Genomic DNA, 15,187 nt, shown 5'->3' with positions numbered 1-15,187 from the left:
TGTTGTCACAAAGTAAAAACCTGCAGCAATATTTTGGAGAAATCTAATTCTTCTCCTTCTTGTCAGTGTTTCACATTTCTCACTGTTCAGTTCAGATCGTCACAGAGGGAAGCAGAGAAGCAGAAACAAGTTGGGTTCAAAGTCAACTTGAAAGTCTGCCAGGTTCTTTATAAATAAAACCACATGACTGCATTTACTATCACTAATGATTAACCAATGAAAGAGGTTGGTTGATTGAAAGCAACTTCTGACATTATCGAACAGAGCCACTTCGCCTGAACACTGTGGGAGTTTTTCATCAAGAACAAATTTGGAGGGAGAACGAATGGCTGAAAAAAGCTCTGAAAGGAGCAGAAAGTAACTTGGTGAGTCCGACATTTGAAGACGATTTAACTACGAACAGAAATGGCTGAGAAATCTGCTCTCTTTGAAAGTTACCTGAGCTGCCATGTGTGTTCAGAGACTTTCAGAGATCCTGTGTCTCTGAGCTGCAACCACAGCTTCTGTTCAAGCTGCCTGAAAAAGTTCTGGGAACAAGCGAACAACAAAAACTGTCCTATTTGTAAAAGAAAGACATCAAAAGATCATCTAGCAGTGAACTTTGCACTGAAGGATCTGTCTGACTCGTTTGCTGGGAGACAGAAAGCTGGATCATCTGAGACAGAAGAAGGAGAGAAGAAGGTGGAGGTGGTGTGTACGAAACATCAAGAAGAGCCTAAACTGTTCTGTCAGGATGAAGATAGAGCTGTGTGTCCCGTCTGTGAGTTTTCTCTCCACGTCGGTCACAAGGTGGTTCCTGTAGAACAAGCAGTCAGTGACCTGAAGGAGCAGCTGAAATCTGACTTAAAGTCTCTACAGGACAAGAGGGACAAATACAAACAAGTGGAGGAAACATACAATGAAGTGACTCAACACTCCAAGAAGCAGCTGTCGTCCACAGAGAGGCAGATCAGAGGCGAGTTCAACAAGCTCCACCAGTTCCTGAAAGAGGAAGAGGAGTCCAGACTGGCAGCTCTGAGGGAGGAAGAGGAGCAGAAGAGGAAGACTGTCAGCAGAGAGATGAAGAGGATTCAGGAGCAGATCTCCTCTCTGTCAGACAGTATCTCTGCTGTAGAAGAAGAGCTGCAGAAACACAACGTGCCCTTCCTCAGCAGTTATAAACACACTCAGACCAGAGCCAGAGTCCAGTGCTCAGAGTCAGATCCACAGCTGGTCTCAGGAGCGCTGATAGATGTGGCCAAACACCTGGGCAACCTGTCCTTCAGAGTCTGGCAGAAGATGAAGGACAGAGTCCACTTCAGTCCTGTCATTCTGGACCCAAACACTGCATACCCCTGGCTCCATCTGTCTGATGATCTGACCAGTGTACGATGTGGAGACACATATCAGCAGCTTCCTGATAATCCAGAGAGACACACTAAGTATCCCACTGTTCTGGGCTCTGAGGGCTTCAGCTCAGGGACACACAGCTGGGAGGTGGAGGTGGGAGACCATCCTAACTGGAATGTGGGTTTGGCTAAAGAGTCAGTTGACAGGAAGGGAGAGAGATCTGCTTCACCAAAATATGGACTCTGGTGTTTATCACATCGCAGTGGAAAATACACTAATGGTCTTGGTGAGACTGTCACGGTGAAGAAGAGTCTCCAGAGGATCAGAGTCCAGCTGGACTATGACAGGGGGGAGGTGTCCTTCTACGACCCTGAAGACATGACTGACATCTACACTTACAGAGACACTTTCACTGAGAAACTCTTCCCATATATTGATATTGGAGCAGCTGGTGATGCTAAAACAGCTGATGTCAGAATCCGTCACAGTGAGATTCCTCTGTGATGTTCATGGAGGGCGGTGAGGTCTGAGTGATTCATTCATGTTTTTATAACGGTGGAGGTTTCCTGTCAGTTACAGACAATTTCAGTTCTTTAAAGGTGACAATCATTTGATTGAAATGAACATGAAGGAGATGTAGAAAAATCACATGTTGTCTCTTTCAGTAAATGACATGGTGGCTCAGATTGTTCACTTATTGTTTCATATAGAAAATAGAAGCAAAGCACAGAATGAGACACCAAAGCAAACATGTAGGATTTATTATGTTTGTGAAGCCGTTTGGACAAAATGCTGTTTATGGCTTTAACATGCTGCAAGAACTGATGATTCACATTTATTGGAATCATTTTATTCACTTAGATTTTTTACAGGAGTGAGGAAGAGTTTGAAGTTTGCATTCATCTCTTTTTATTTCACATATTGTTTCATTTGAAATCAAATAACCAGAGAAAGTCTCGTCTGACCGTGTTTATTTTTCATATTTTAAAATGACTGTTCATCTTTTAATTTTCTTACATTAATTTCTGTTACAACATTGAAACTTTTTGAACGTTTGCTTTGATCAAAAGGACCAAACAGTGAATCTTGATGTAATAATTCAGCCGTTATTTGAATATGTTTGTCATAAAATGCAGCTCGGACATGTTTGTTTGGTTATTTGACTTTTATCCAGATAAACTCAACTTGTTTCCTCTTTTGTTTCTTTAACTTTAGAAATGTCTGCAGAAAATGTTCGATAACGTCGGACACAGTTTGTACAGTCTCAATCCAAGATGGCGCCGCGGACGGCAGCCTCGGCGCTGCGCTCTTAGGCGTGTAGCTTTCAGTTGAATACTTCATGTTTAATGCTTGTACATAGAGAGCCTTCATTGTGAGAATTAGAGCTGAAGCCATTTTTTTCTGTCATCAATGAATCTGTTGATTGTTTGTGCAAATAAAATATCAGAAGCAGCTGACAAAAAAGTCTCATTTCCAACAATAAGCGTTAATAATGTGGCCTGCAAAGCTCTGACTGTCTGTGAGATGTGGATGTTGAATCTTAAAGGCGTGTCGCAGTGCTCACTCTAATCTTGATCTCCAACATGAATCTGGATCTTTAGGATTTAAAAGCAGCATTTATTTGATCCTTGTTAAACATTTATGGAGGCGGAGCTGCTGTTTGTTCCTGTGACTTTATGATAACTGTCACTTAGATGTGAAACAACTCATCAGCACATGAGTCTGTGACTGAAGAGCTTCAGGATTCACACTGGATAACTGTGGATTCACTTGATGTCCTATTAAACTTCATGTTTTCTACCTGCTTAGTGAATATTCTGCTCTGAACCTGAACCAGGTCGTCCATGTCCCGACTTACTTCTATCAATAAGAATCACAGCTGTTGTGCAATAGTTTGTGTTTGCAAACACAGAAACTGATTGACTTTTCTATTGAAATGATCCTTTTATTGATAACACCTTAACACATGTTGTGAAGTTAGAGAAACACGTGGAGCACGTAAGAGAACAGAGCAATAATCCCAAGAATCAGAGAACTAGAGGATTCATACTTTTATACAGAAGAAACCCAAAGTGACAAAAAGAGACGTGGGGAAAGTAGAACGAGCCGACTGCAGAGAAATGATTGAAGGAGGTTGGAAACAGAGGGAATGGGAGAAAGAGTGACAGACACCCGACGAAGAGAAGCCAGCTCAGTGTTGTCAGTGCAGCTTAGTCACTGGCTGGAGAAAGAAGACGGCAGAGGTTCAGGGCGAACACAGCGGCTCCACATGATCTCAGTAACTCTTCGTTGCACTAAATAGCTGACAGGAAGGCAGCAGAGGAGGACACTTATTGTAGTTTATATGAAGAGCAGCACAATTCATCATTTACAAGCATGATTTCAGCTTTGATCAGTCACACAGAATCCTGATTTATCAGCTGTGTTGGTTCATTTGATTTAGTGAAGAAAGTCAAAAGTGTCTGCAAACAGTTTCTGGTAGAAGAAGAAGAAAGGAGAAGGATTTTGTTCCCCATAATCAATGAGGAAAACAATCATGAATCGACATCATGATCATCAAGTCAAACTGTAATCAGGACGCTCATTCTGCTCATAACTGATCAGCTCTAATCAATAATTATAACAAAGGCTTTTTCTTCTTCTACACTGATAAACTGCTGTTGTCTCTGACTGGATCGTCTGTTCAGTTTGACGCTAAAGTCAATTTATTGTGCAGCTACATTAGAAGCATCAATCTGCCGTCCATGTGTGTGTGTTTGTGCTTTGCTCTGTGTGAGTGCGCCCCCTGCTGGAGCTCAGCTGCTGCTGCTGCTATAAGAGACACGCAGGCTGAGTGAAGCAGCAGTTCACTCTCGGTGCTGATGGTCAACAAGCGCTCCTCGTGTTCCCTCAGCTACAAAAGTCAGCTGTTCTGCACTGACAACACAGAGCTCCGTAGAAAAGCGTGCAAAATAAACTTCATCACATCTTCATCGTCACCGTCATCGTCCTCATAGTGCCACAACATTTCATATCATCATCCTAATCACCGTAATCATCTTCATTAGATCATCTTGAGACTAAAATAGTTGTATGCACTTTAAAAGCAGAGAAAATAGACAGAGAAAGGTCGAGTAGAACAGCATTCAGTAGAAAATGAGAAACCAAATAAAAAGGAAAACAGCAAAAAACAAGTGTCCTGTTGACTGCATGCAAACAAAATGCTACTCTGCTAGTTAGCTGCAGCTGTGTAACACTGTGTCCTCCCTCATGTTAAATATGTCAATCTTATTATATTGACCTTCAAGGCGAGTAAACATTGATGCATCGAGGTAGTCTAAAATAACTTTAAAAAACAAAAACATTTCTATTCTGCCCCTTAGCTTATAACATTACTATGCTTTGCCATCTGGTTGATTCAGCAGCACATAACAAGACTGCAAATAAAAACTTAACAAATATATTTTATTTAAATGCAACTTTCCCAAGTTCTCTCACATGAGAAAACATAGTAAGCATGGAGCTTTCATGCTATTTCACAATGCTTCTCAAGTTAATCTCGCTTTTCAAACCCAGCTCTGGTGTCCAATATCTCAAAGACAGTGGGAAGAGTTTTGTAGTGCCATGATTAGATGCATCTGAAGCCACTGAAAAAAATGACTTTTTCATCACTTGGGAGCTCTTGAACCACTGGCGTTTTTAATTCTCTCAAACAACTCTCCACAGAGGCAGGTGCAAGCACATCTGTAACCATGGATGCTGGTGCATGGTCGATGTTAGCTTATTACAAGTCTTCTGACCTATATGATAGGGAGTGTTTCACAGTGTGGTAAACGCTAGTTAGTTCAGCTGCTGTTACCTTATCTGCGTTTGAATCTTGTTTGGGTTTTAGCAGGAACGTATGCATAGACTGGGAAGCCTCCTTTTGAGCAACTTTTGTCTGTGTCGTTTCACGTCGTATTCACCTCCGTGTGAAACGGAAAAATGACTCAAGCAAACTTCACACAAAACTTTACCAGACTCGCCTTGCACTGGTTTCACCCAGGGATAGATAGTTTCCCAGTCTTTGTTGTAGCTGCATTTCCTTTTCTGAGCCGTACGGGTCGCGCTTTCCCTTTCCTCTATGTCTATTCCTTTATATTATTAAGTCCCCTTATGTGTTCAGTGAAGCGCTTACATACTTAGAATTATGTTGGATATAAACAAAACTAAGATGCAATGGTATGTCAGCTGTGGCCTGTGTTGTGGGGTAATCAAGTCAAAATCATCATGAGGCTGTCACGCAATGAGTGACTGCCGACAGGTATGATGGGACAGACAGCCGCACGTCAGGTCAGTGAGGATGATTGAGTCAGACGCGCAGTTATGCGAGTCAGCTGTTCAGTGAATGTGTTCCCGTTGTTAGCGGAAGCTCGTCCCGGTGCCCTTAAAGGCTGTGGCCACAGGAACGTTCACGGAGCAGAGGTGTCACTTCTAGCGACTTCACCTGCTGCACACACAGCATGAGGGTGTGTGTGCCGACAGGAGGTAGGATGCGTGAGCTTTGGGTTCCAAGACTCACCCTCACCGGGCTGGTCACGCTGATTGAACATACATTTGCGGTAGATGACAAAACATCCTCTTGCCCACAAGTCTGTTTGTAGTTGATAAACCAAGTGTGGTCAAAGTAGGACGGGGTTTTTGTTTTGTAAAATAAGTAGACTTAAAAGTCCTAAATAATAGTAATATAATTGTTACTTCTTGATTTGTACATGAAAACAGTGCATTTATCTGGTATACGTTTTTATATTGCAATAAATATCACAATGTCAGTTTTTCCCAATATGGTGCATCCCTACTATCAGGGGAGGAATATGTCACATCTCCTCTGTGAAGCCAGTCCTCCATCTTCTAAGTTCAGATATCTTGATGCCATTAGAGGACAAAACACGGCTGAGTGAGGATATTAAAGAGAAAGTCTGAGATTACTTCCCCAAATATTCTTTACTGCTCAGACCCAGGTTGCTCAGTTCACTCACAGCTCGACACAGGGCAGGTTACTCCTCCCAAAACACCTGACGCAGGCCTTTACCTCATCTTCATTCCTATTGTGCAGCAATGAACAGTTTCTTTAAAAAATAATTCTCTGCAAACATCTGTTCCCTTACATGGACAACAGAGCAAAAAGAGCTACAATTATGTCTTGATTAGATTACCCCTTTTCATTGTTGTGATACCGCCATATAATACCGACACCGCAGAAAGGGAACAAAACACTGTGATATAAATTTGAGGTCATATCGCCCACCCCAATGTTGAGTTATGTTTCATGTACAAGAACTTTCCCTTCAGAATTTAAAATAAACGTTTTTGAGGAAAATGCTGCATCTGTTGCATTAATTGACATAGAGGAGCGTCATTGTTTACCTTTTATTATCATTTTCTGTACCTTTAAATTGAGAGAGTTTCTCACAAATCTAATTTCCCTCTTGAAGTGTACCAGATCTCCCCCGGATCATGTTAAAGGGTTTGGAATCCCCCCCATCGTAGTTTGACAAAATAGGGCCCCCAAACAGCTTCAAACAGCTCTGCTGCCATTTCTTCTTTTTCCAGAGGGGGGTGGAGGGCCGTGACTGGTTAGCACGAGCACAAACACTTTATCAGGATATCACAATATATCCTTAAATCAAGATTTGAAATGACTGTTGCCAAACTTAACAATTGTAACATTGCCCACCCTTATCATGCAGTGTGTATATTCCTGACGCTATTTATCCTAATGTCTCCTCACATGTTGCTCCAGGTTTTGTGCACCTGCGTCTCTGCGTCCTTTCGCAAAAGACGCAAGTGTGGCAAAAACAACCTGTGGGAGGCCAGTGAGAGACTGTGAAACTGGCCTGATGGTGCTCTGTCTTTATTTTGAGTGTTTGTTTTCCATGTTTTCCATGAACATTCTGTTACTTTACAATGAAGATGTAAAGATTTTCTTGTACTTTTATGTGCTTTTGTGTTTAAAGAAGAAATGTTTCCTTCCCACTAACACAAGCTTTATTTGTGGATTTAGATTTAGAAATAAAACACTTACTTGTAGCATCCAGTCGAAATGAGCGTTAGCCGGGACTGATGGTCTAATGCCTTTTTATTGACCGTCGCTGAACTTCTTACATTATGACCAACGTAAGAGCTAAAATAGAAATTAGAAAACACAAGACACAGTCAAAGTTAAGCTCTGTTAGCATCACAAAGTCACAAAACACAGTGGAATCGCTTGCCACAAATAAATGCATTAAACATAGGCTACCTTGCTGCCACTCTCAACCGGAGCTAAACCTTTTTCGTATCCTTCTCTCTCTGTTTATCTTTATATTTTGTTTCTTTCCCCGTGTTCTCCGTTACCTTTCCGTTTACAACCGTGTAGTATGGAGGACTGAAACTGCCATAATCCAAAAATAAATAAATAAATATCTCAAATAAATAAATAAAATAATAAAGACAGAAATGTAGAAATAAAAGCCTCAATTATCAAATAAATGTTCATATTCATTAAAAAATAAATAAATATGTTCAGAAATATAAAAATAGATGAATGAAATGTTTTTATTTATTTGACAAATTCCTTAATTTTGAATTCATTTATTTCCATATTTAATTATTTCCATATTTATTCTTTTCTGTTAACATTTATATCTCTTTTTCTTTTTTTTCCTATTTATTAATTTCTGTATTTATTAATTTCTGTATTTATTCATCAGTAAGTAAATGAGTAGGCGTGTCTTGGCTATCCAGGCATTAGCAATCAAACCCACACACCACAGTACTGCGTGGATGTGTCAAGGTCTGTGCCCAGAGCTGTGAATATGGTGGTAATGCCAGTAGTTGGTGAGGGCTGTGTAGAAAAACTTGGCAGCCTAGCAAGCTAACGCTATGTTAGCAAGCTGTCCTTGTAAACTTGATAACGGTTAAAACTAGGATATCAACAGTTACAGTGTTGGAGGTGTAACTGTTGACTAATGTCTAACTTATGTCTAATTAATATTTCAGTTACATGGTAAGCGCTTCAACCAGTGCATGAGGATAACGTCAACAGCATCTGATCAGATAGCTGCCAGACGCTCTGTTTCATAGCTCCTGCGAGAGGCGGCTGATCGCCTAGACCAGGGGTCATCAACTAGATTTGTTCAAGGGACAGATATTTTCTAAGCAGACACTGTGGGGGCCAGACTCTCAAAAAATTGACAAATGTGTGAAATTACGGTCAAATATTATCTACATTTATTAAGCTTAAAAACAGTTGATAGGCAGGCTATATCAAGGGCGTAGAATTGGGTATGGATATTAGTCAATTGTCCCTACTATAATTTTGTCCAAAAATTAATATATGATACACCTAATGTTGCACTTTCAACCTTTCAACCTGCGGAGGACTCTGTCTGTCACTGTAAACAAGTACTCCCGTCTACAGTTCACTGGAACCGAGTGCACCAGCTGGGCGTAAAAAATAGGTCTCATCTCTTACGTCCGACACAGCTATGACCGACTTCTTGATTGGAATTTATACGGAGTGCAGCAGGTCTAAGTGACACCAATCGTAGCTGCGCCCGGTCTCATGATGCGCCTCCACGTGAACACTCGAAAAGCGGTGACATTACCAAGCAATGAAGATGAGGAAACATAAATAATCAAGCATGCAGTTGTCCGATGTACATTTTTCTTATCTCCCTCTGTGTTTTCAAAGGCCCTACTGGCACAAAATCTGAGCTCAATCAGCACCTGCAGGGCGGGGACAGCGCCGCGTTTCTGTCCGACACATGCTGCAGCTGAGGGGAGAGCTCTTTCATTCTTTCAAACAGGACTTATCTGACAAAACGAGACCTGTCGATCAACTTAATGACTCTCTCTCTCTCGTTTTAATGCTCATTCATTTGATAATTGAGGCTTTATTTCTACATTTCTGTCTTTATTATTTTATTTACTTATTTATTTATTTATTCATTTGAGATATTTATTTATTTATTTTTGATTATGGCAGTTTCAGTCCTCCAAAGTGTAGTTTTTCTCGTCACTTAGTCCTTGGTTACGTACAAACATTGTTCAGGATGAAGTTCCGGTTACAACAGGAAGTATCAAAATAAAAGCATTCTAAAACGTAGATTTCACAGATCAAAAGCACACTGTGTTAGGGGGTCATTCACATTACTTTACATTGCTTTACACTGTTCTAGGAGAAAATGTCATTTGATCAAATGACTTGGGTTGTGTCACAAATGACTTGACAAAGTGATGATTATTCATGACATATTACAAAGAGAGTATGACATTTCCCTTTTTTTATTTGAAACGTCTCATCTGAAAAATAAAACCATCTGCTGGTAAACATGTTCAATGTTGGTTATTAAAGTGACGTCATGATCTGTAATCTGTAATTCATAGGGACACAGATTTGGTTAATCCTGCTGTTAAAGAATAATCCACAGATCAGAGAAAATAGCTAAGATACTTTCTCTCCTCCAAAGTTACCAAAGCTTTCATGCGACTTTAGACACCTTTAGAGATTTTCTGCTCTTTCTCCGACCCAAAGGAGTTTACAGCTGACGGCAGAAATACTGACAAAGAGGATATAAGAGGAAAGAGATTTGAGGGAAGTTGGACCTCTTGTCTGTTTAACTTGCTATTCATTATTCTTCCACCAGAGAGCAGACTGGTGTCTTCTCTGCGTCTCTGTCTCTTTAAGTGAATGAATAAAGTCAGTCAAGTCAGGTGGGGTGGTGTCAGGTTTCATTGTTTCCCAGTTTATTTCTGACTTTTGCAACACTTTATGTGGAAGCTGGAGCGAAAACTCCAACAGAACAACATGAGGGAGGTCTGAAGTGGCATGAAGACCATCACCGGTTTCAGGCCGACTGGCAGCAGAGGAGTTGAAGGCAGTTTGGGCAGGACCAACCAATTTAACCTGTCCTTCAACAGATTTGACACGGCCCCTGCCCATCTGCTGTCTGCCTGCAGCCACCAGCGACTCCACTCCCTCCTCCCCTTCCTTACAGCCCCCAACCCTCAGGTGAAGGTATTTCTCATCCCCCTCCTCTGGCTCCCAGCCCTCTCATCGCTAACGACTCCACCCCTCCTGTCACCTCTACATTGTGCGTCACAGCAGATCATGTTAGAAGACAGCTGACGAGACTCCACACAGGCAGGGTCGTTTCTGAACATTTTGGGGCCCTAAGCGACATCTTACCCTGGGGCCCCCACAAACCACCACTGTGGACTCAAGGCCCCCCAGTCATTTTAACATCCCTGAATGAAAATGAATGGCAAGGCATACTTTATTATCAATAAATCCTTTAATTAAGAAATATGAAACAATAAATTACTTATCAGTAGAACACAGCACTGGATGGATGACGAGTACCAGTATGTTGTTTTTCGGAAGCTTCTGAGGTGGCTTCAGGTCGCTGCTGTGATAGTGATGTACCTGGCAAATCTGAATCTGGATCTGTTGATATAAATAAAAATAAAAGAAGAACAAAAATGTATCGTTAAAAATCACTGTAAAACCTTCTTGTGGCCACATTTCTTATTTCTCTCTTATTTAGAAGATCAAGGTATCAAGTCACACACCTAAAACATACACACACACACACACACACACACACACACACACACACACACACACACACAGAAAGAGAGAGAGAGACACTGATTTAGCAAAACAAAAAACATCAGGGCCAGGGGTAGGGCTACATGATGCGACTTTAATAATCACAACATGCTTTTCTCTGTTAATGAAATCCACACAGATATATAATAATAGCATGTTGGCAGAGAACTAGTTAGCATTAAATAGGGTACACTAAGACTAGGTAAACTCCAAGCCAAGCCAAGCCTCCTCTGTGACAGCGTTTTGGATGCGCCGACTCTCGAGCCTCTCCCCTGTGTTTACGGTGGTGTTGGCCGGGGTTACATGCTCTACTCTCAGGAGGCATGATTGAAGGATGTTAAAATATTTTTAAGTAGTTGTTCAGAACAGAAATGTTTTTTATTGGGTTTGTATAGAGCGTAAATTAAATGTTCAGAATCGAGAGTTTAATAAAAACTCCAACAGTCATATCGTCCTCAATCCAGCAGGGGGTGCTGCTAAAGCACTTTTAATGCCACTTCCAAGGCTTATATGGATTGACTACAGTTTAGCTTTCCCTCAAGCAAATCATGCCCTTGAAAAAAAACTCCACTGACTGCTAGGGGGCCCCCTGGTGGTTGGGGGCCCTTTGCAGGGAGAAACGGCCCTACCTGCAGGCATGGCTGCAGGCCCTGATGGTGTCAGCCCCAGTGTGCTCAAAGCCTGTGCCCCCCAGCTTTGTGGAGTGCTTCACCGAGTCTTCAACATGAGCTTGAGTCTTCAAAGAGTCCCTGCGCTGTGGAAGACGTCCTGCTTCGTTCTTGTACCTAAGACGCCACATGGCTCCATGGACGACAGACCGGTGGCACTGACGTCTCACATCATGAAGACCCTGGAGAAACTTGTCCTGGGGCAGCTCTGGCCCAGGGTCAGGATCCCCTTCAGTTCGCCTTCCAGCCCCGACTAAGAGCTGAGGATGCCATCACTCTCCTGTTCAACCGCGTCTACACTCACCTGGACAAGATCTTCTGAATCATAAAAAACTTATCATACATGAAAAACAAAACACAATCCAAATCATGAGGAGAAAAAAAGTCCTCAGGGACTGATATGTCCTCTGAAATTAAACCTCCTCCTTCCATCTCTCACGCAACACACACCTCCGAAAAAATAGCACAGAAGAAGAAATGAAAGAGGAGGGGCTCTGAAATACAACGCTTTGAAAAACTGGAGTTTGGAGGTTCTCCAAGTCAAACACAAACTTTGACCAGGTAGATTTTGTGTAATTATAACAAGACAGTAAGAAATGAAGGATCATAAGACCCTGTTAGATCAACATCCTCTTAGTGCCACAGTCATTAATGTCTTAATCCTGATCATCATGTTCATCTTTATCACTGATTTCTATTTATAAGGCACTAAATCACAACGAAAGTGATCACATGACACTTTACATACAGAGCAGGTCTAGCTGCGCTCTTTGTAATATTATTTACAGTGACAAACATTATTCCACAAATGAGCGAGCTCTTGGCAACAAGGAGCAACGAGGAAAAACTTCCTGTTTACAGGCAAAAACCAGGAGAAGAACCAGACTCACTGGTGGACACACGTCTGACAAAACCGTCTTGATGGTGAAAGTGGGACAACAACACATATTCTTTAGAGTAACACTTCTCATACACGTCATGTGGATAGTTACTCTTATTTAATCACACAGCACCATCTGCTGGTAAGAAGACGACATTTCAGCTGCATTTATTTACCTGCAATAAAGGAAAGTGAAACTCAAATCTGACTTCCACATTGCTGAATGGAGTTACGCCGCCATTACAGAGAGGAGGATCTCTGCTATAAACACGAACCAGAAGGATTATAATCTGTCACTCACAGGGACACACATTTGGTGAGTGTTGTTTTTAAAGGATAATCCACATATCAGGAAAAAATGGCTGAGAAATCTGCTCTCTTTGAAAGTTTCCTGAGCTGCCATGTGTGTTCAGAGACTTTCAGAGATCCTGTGTCTCTGAGCTGCAACCACAGCTTCTGTTCAAGCTGCCTGAAAAAGTTCTGGGAACAAGCGAACAACAAAAACTGTCCTATTTGTAAAAGAAAGTCATCAAAAGGTGATCCAGGTGTGAACTTTGCACTGAAGGATCTGTCTGACTCGTTTGCTGGGAGACAGAAAGCTGGATCATCTGAGACAGAAAAAGGAGAGAAGAAGGTGGAGGTGGTGTGTACGAAACATCAAGAAGAGCCTAAACTGTTCTGTCAGGATGAAGATAGAGCTGTGTGTCCCGTCTGTGAGTTTTCTCTCCACGTCGGTCACAAGGTGGTTCCTGTAGAACAAGCAGTCAGTGACCTGAAGGAGCAGCTGAAATCTGACTTAAAGTCTCTACAGGACAAGAGGGACAAATACAAACAAGTGGAGGAAACATACAATGAAGTGACTCAACACTCCAAGAAGCAGCTGTCGTCCACAGAGAGGCAGATCAGAGGCGAGTTCAACAAGCTCCAGCAGTTCCTGAAAGAGGAAGAGGAGTCCAGACTGGCAGCTCTGAGGGAGGAAGAGGAGCAGAAGAGGAAGACTGTCAGCAGAGAGATGAAGAGGATTCAGGAGCAGATCTCCTCTCTGTCAGACAGTATCTCTGCTGTAGAAGAAGAGCTGCAGAAACACAACGTGCCCTTCCTCAGCAGTTATAAACACACTCAGACCAGAGCCAGAGTCCAGTGCTCAGAGTCAGATCCACAGCTGGTCTCAGGAGCGCTGATAGATGTGGCCAAACACCTGGGCAACCTGTCCTTCAGAGTCTGGCAGAAGATGAAGGACAGAGTCCACTTCAGTCCTGTCATTCTGGACCCAAACACTGCAAACCCCTGGCTCCATCTGTCTGATGATCTGACCAGTGTGAGACATGGAGACACAAAGCAGCAGCTTCCTGATAATCCAGAGAGACACACGAAGTATGCTCATGTTCTGGGCTCTGAGGGCTTTAGTTCAGGGACACACAGCTGGGAGGTGGAGGTGGGAGACCATCCTGACTGGAATGTGGGTTTGGCTAAAGAGTCATCTGACAGGAAGGGAAAGATATTTGCTTCACCTAAATATGGAATCTGGTGTTTATTACATCGCAGTGGAAAATACACTAACGGAGATGGAAAGACTGTCACGGTGAAGAAGAGTCTCCAGAGGATCAGAGTCCAGCTGGACTATGACAGGGGGGAGGTGTCCTTCTACGACCCTGAAGACATGACTCACATCTACACTCACAGAGACACTTTCACTGAGAAACTCTTCCCATATTTCAGTATTGCAGCAGCTGGTGATGCTAAAACAGCTGATGTCAGAATCCGTCACAGTGAGATTCCTCTGTGATGTTCATGGAGGGCGGTGAGGTCTGAGTGATTCATTCATGTTTTTATAACGGTGGAGGTTTCCTGTCAGTTACAGACAATTTCAGTTCTTTAAAGGTGACAATCATTTGATTGAAATGAACATGAAGGAGATGTAGAAAAATCACATGTTGTCTCTTTCAGTAAATGACATGGTGGCTCAGATTGTTCACTTATTGTTTCATATAGAAAATAGAAGCAAAGCACAGAATGAGACACCAAAGCAAACATGTAGGATTTATTATGTTTGTGAAGCCGTTTGGACAAAATGCTGTTTATGGCTTTAACATGCTGCAAGAACTGATGATTCACATTTATTGGAATCATTTTATTCACTTAGATTTTTTACAGGAGTGAGGAAGAGTTTGAAGTTTGCATTCATCTCTTTTTATTGCTGTGAATGCTGATGCTGATATGAAGCATATGTTCTTCTGCTGCAAAAATTATTTAATTTTCTACTTTTTTTTATTATTATTATTCTGCCACGTTTTTTGCTTTGCTTCTCCTCCCACATTTTTCAACCAATTCAAACCATTCAAACACTAAAACGTTCAGCTCCCATCTGAATGAATGGGAAAAAAATTCAAAATCTCAAAAATTCACACTTAATTCAACCCTTCATAACTCATTCATACATTCACTCAGAAACTCCATTCCACTTTTAAAACATTCACACGTCTTCATGCCATTTCAGATTTCAGGAGAGGCTGTGAAAACAGACCTCGGACTCCTTCCAAACAAATTGCAACAGCGCACGTAATGTTCACTCCACATACATAAATAAGGCATCAAAACGTAGGTAATCTTGTGCTGCTTCTGTTAAATGGGTGCCCAAAGCCAAAAAAATGTACGCTTTGCCAGTAGATTCCTCAATGTCTCAGAAACTTGACAAAC

At 41.8% G+C, this 15,187-nt stretch overlaps 2 protein-coding genes across 2 annotated transcripts; both read left to right on the top strand.

Moving 5' to 3' along the window:
* Nucleotides 1-405: 405 nt before the first annotated feature.
* Nucleotides 406-2,377, top strand: LOC138610730 (nuclear factor 7, brain-like). Its single transcript, XM_069683535.1, has one exon. It carries the CDS (start codon nucleotides 406-408, stop codon nucleotides 1,831-1,833), a length of 1,428 nt encoding a protein of 475 aa, XP_069539636.1. The 3' UTR covers nucleotides 1,834-2,377.
* A 10,353-nt stretch (nucleotides 2,378-12,730) lies between these two features.
* On the top strand, nucleotides 12,731-14,641 carry LOC138610768 (nuclear factor 7, brain-like). Its single transcript, XM_069683583.1, has one exon. It carries the CDS (start codon nucleotides 12,849-12,851, stop codon nucleotides 14,274-14,276), a length of 1,428 nt encoding a protein of 475 aa, XP_069539684.1. The 5' UTR covers nucleotides 12,731-12,848; the 3' UTR covers nucleotides 14,277-14,641.
* The last annotated feature ends 546 nt before the right edge of the window (nucleotides 14,642-15,187 follow it).

This window comes from Semicossyphus pulcher, unplaced genomic scaffold (assembly GCF_022749685.1).
Source record: "Semicossyphus pulcher isolate SPU_LCO1_2020_fin unplaced genomic scaffold, fSemPul1.0.p SCAF_6, whole genome shotgun sequence".
NCBI classification, from domain to species: domain Eukaryota; kingdom Metazoa; phylum Chordata; class Actinopteri; order Labriformes; family Labridae; genus Semicossyphus; species Semicossyphus pulcher.
Note: the sequence above shows the minus strand (reverse complement) of the source record. Positions and strands in the feature narration are given on the sequence as shown.

Bases quoted from the DNA above. Each gene is read 5' to 3' on its own strand.
- LOC138610730 (XM_069683535.1), top strand. From the start codon at position 406: ATGGCTGAGAAATCTGCTCTCTTTGAAAGTTACCTGAGCTGCCATGTG.
- LOC138610768 (XM_069683583.1), top strand. From the start codon at position 12,849: ATGGCTGAGAAATCTGCTCTCTTTGAAAGTTTCCTGAGCTGCCATGTG.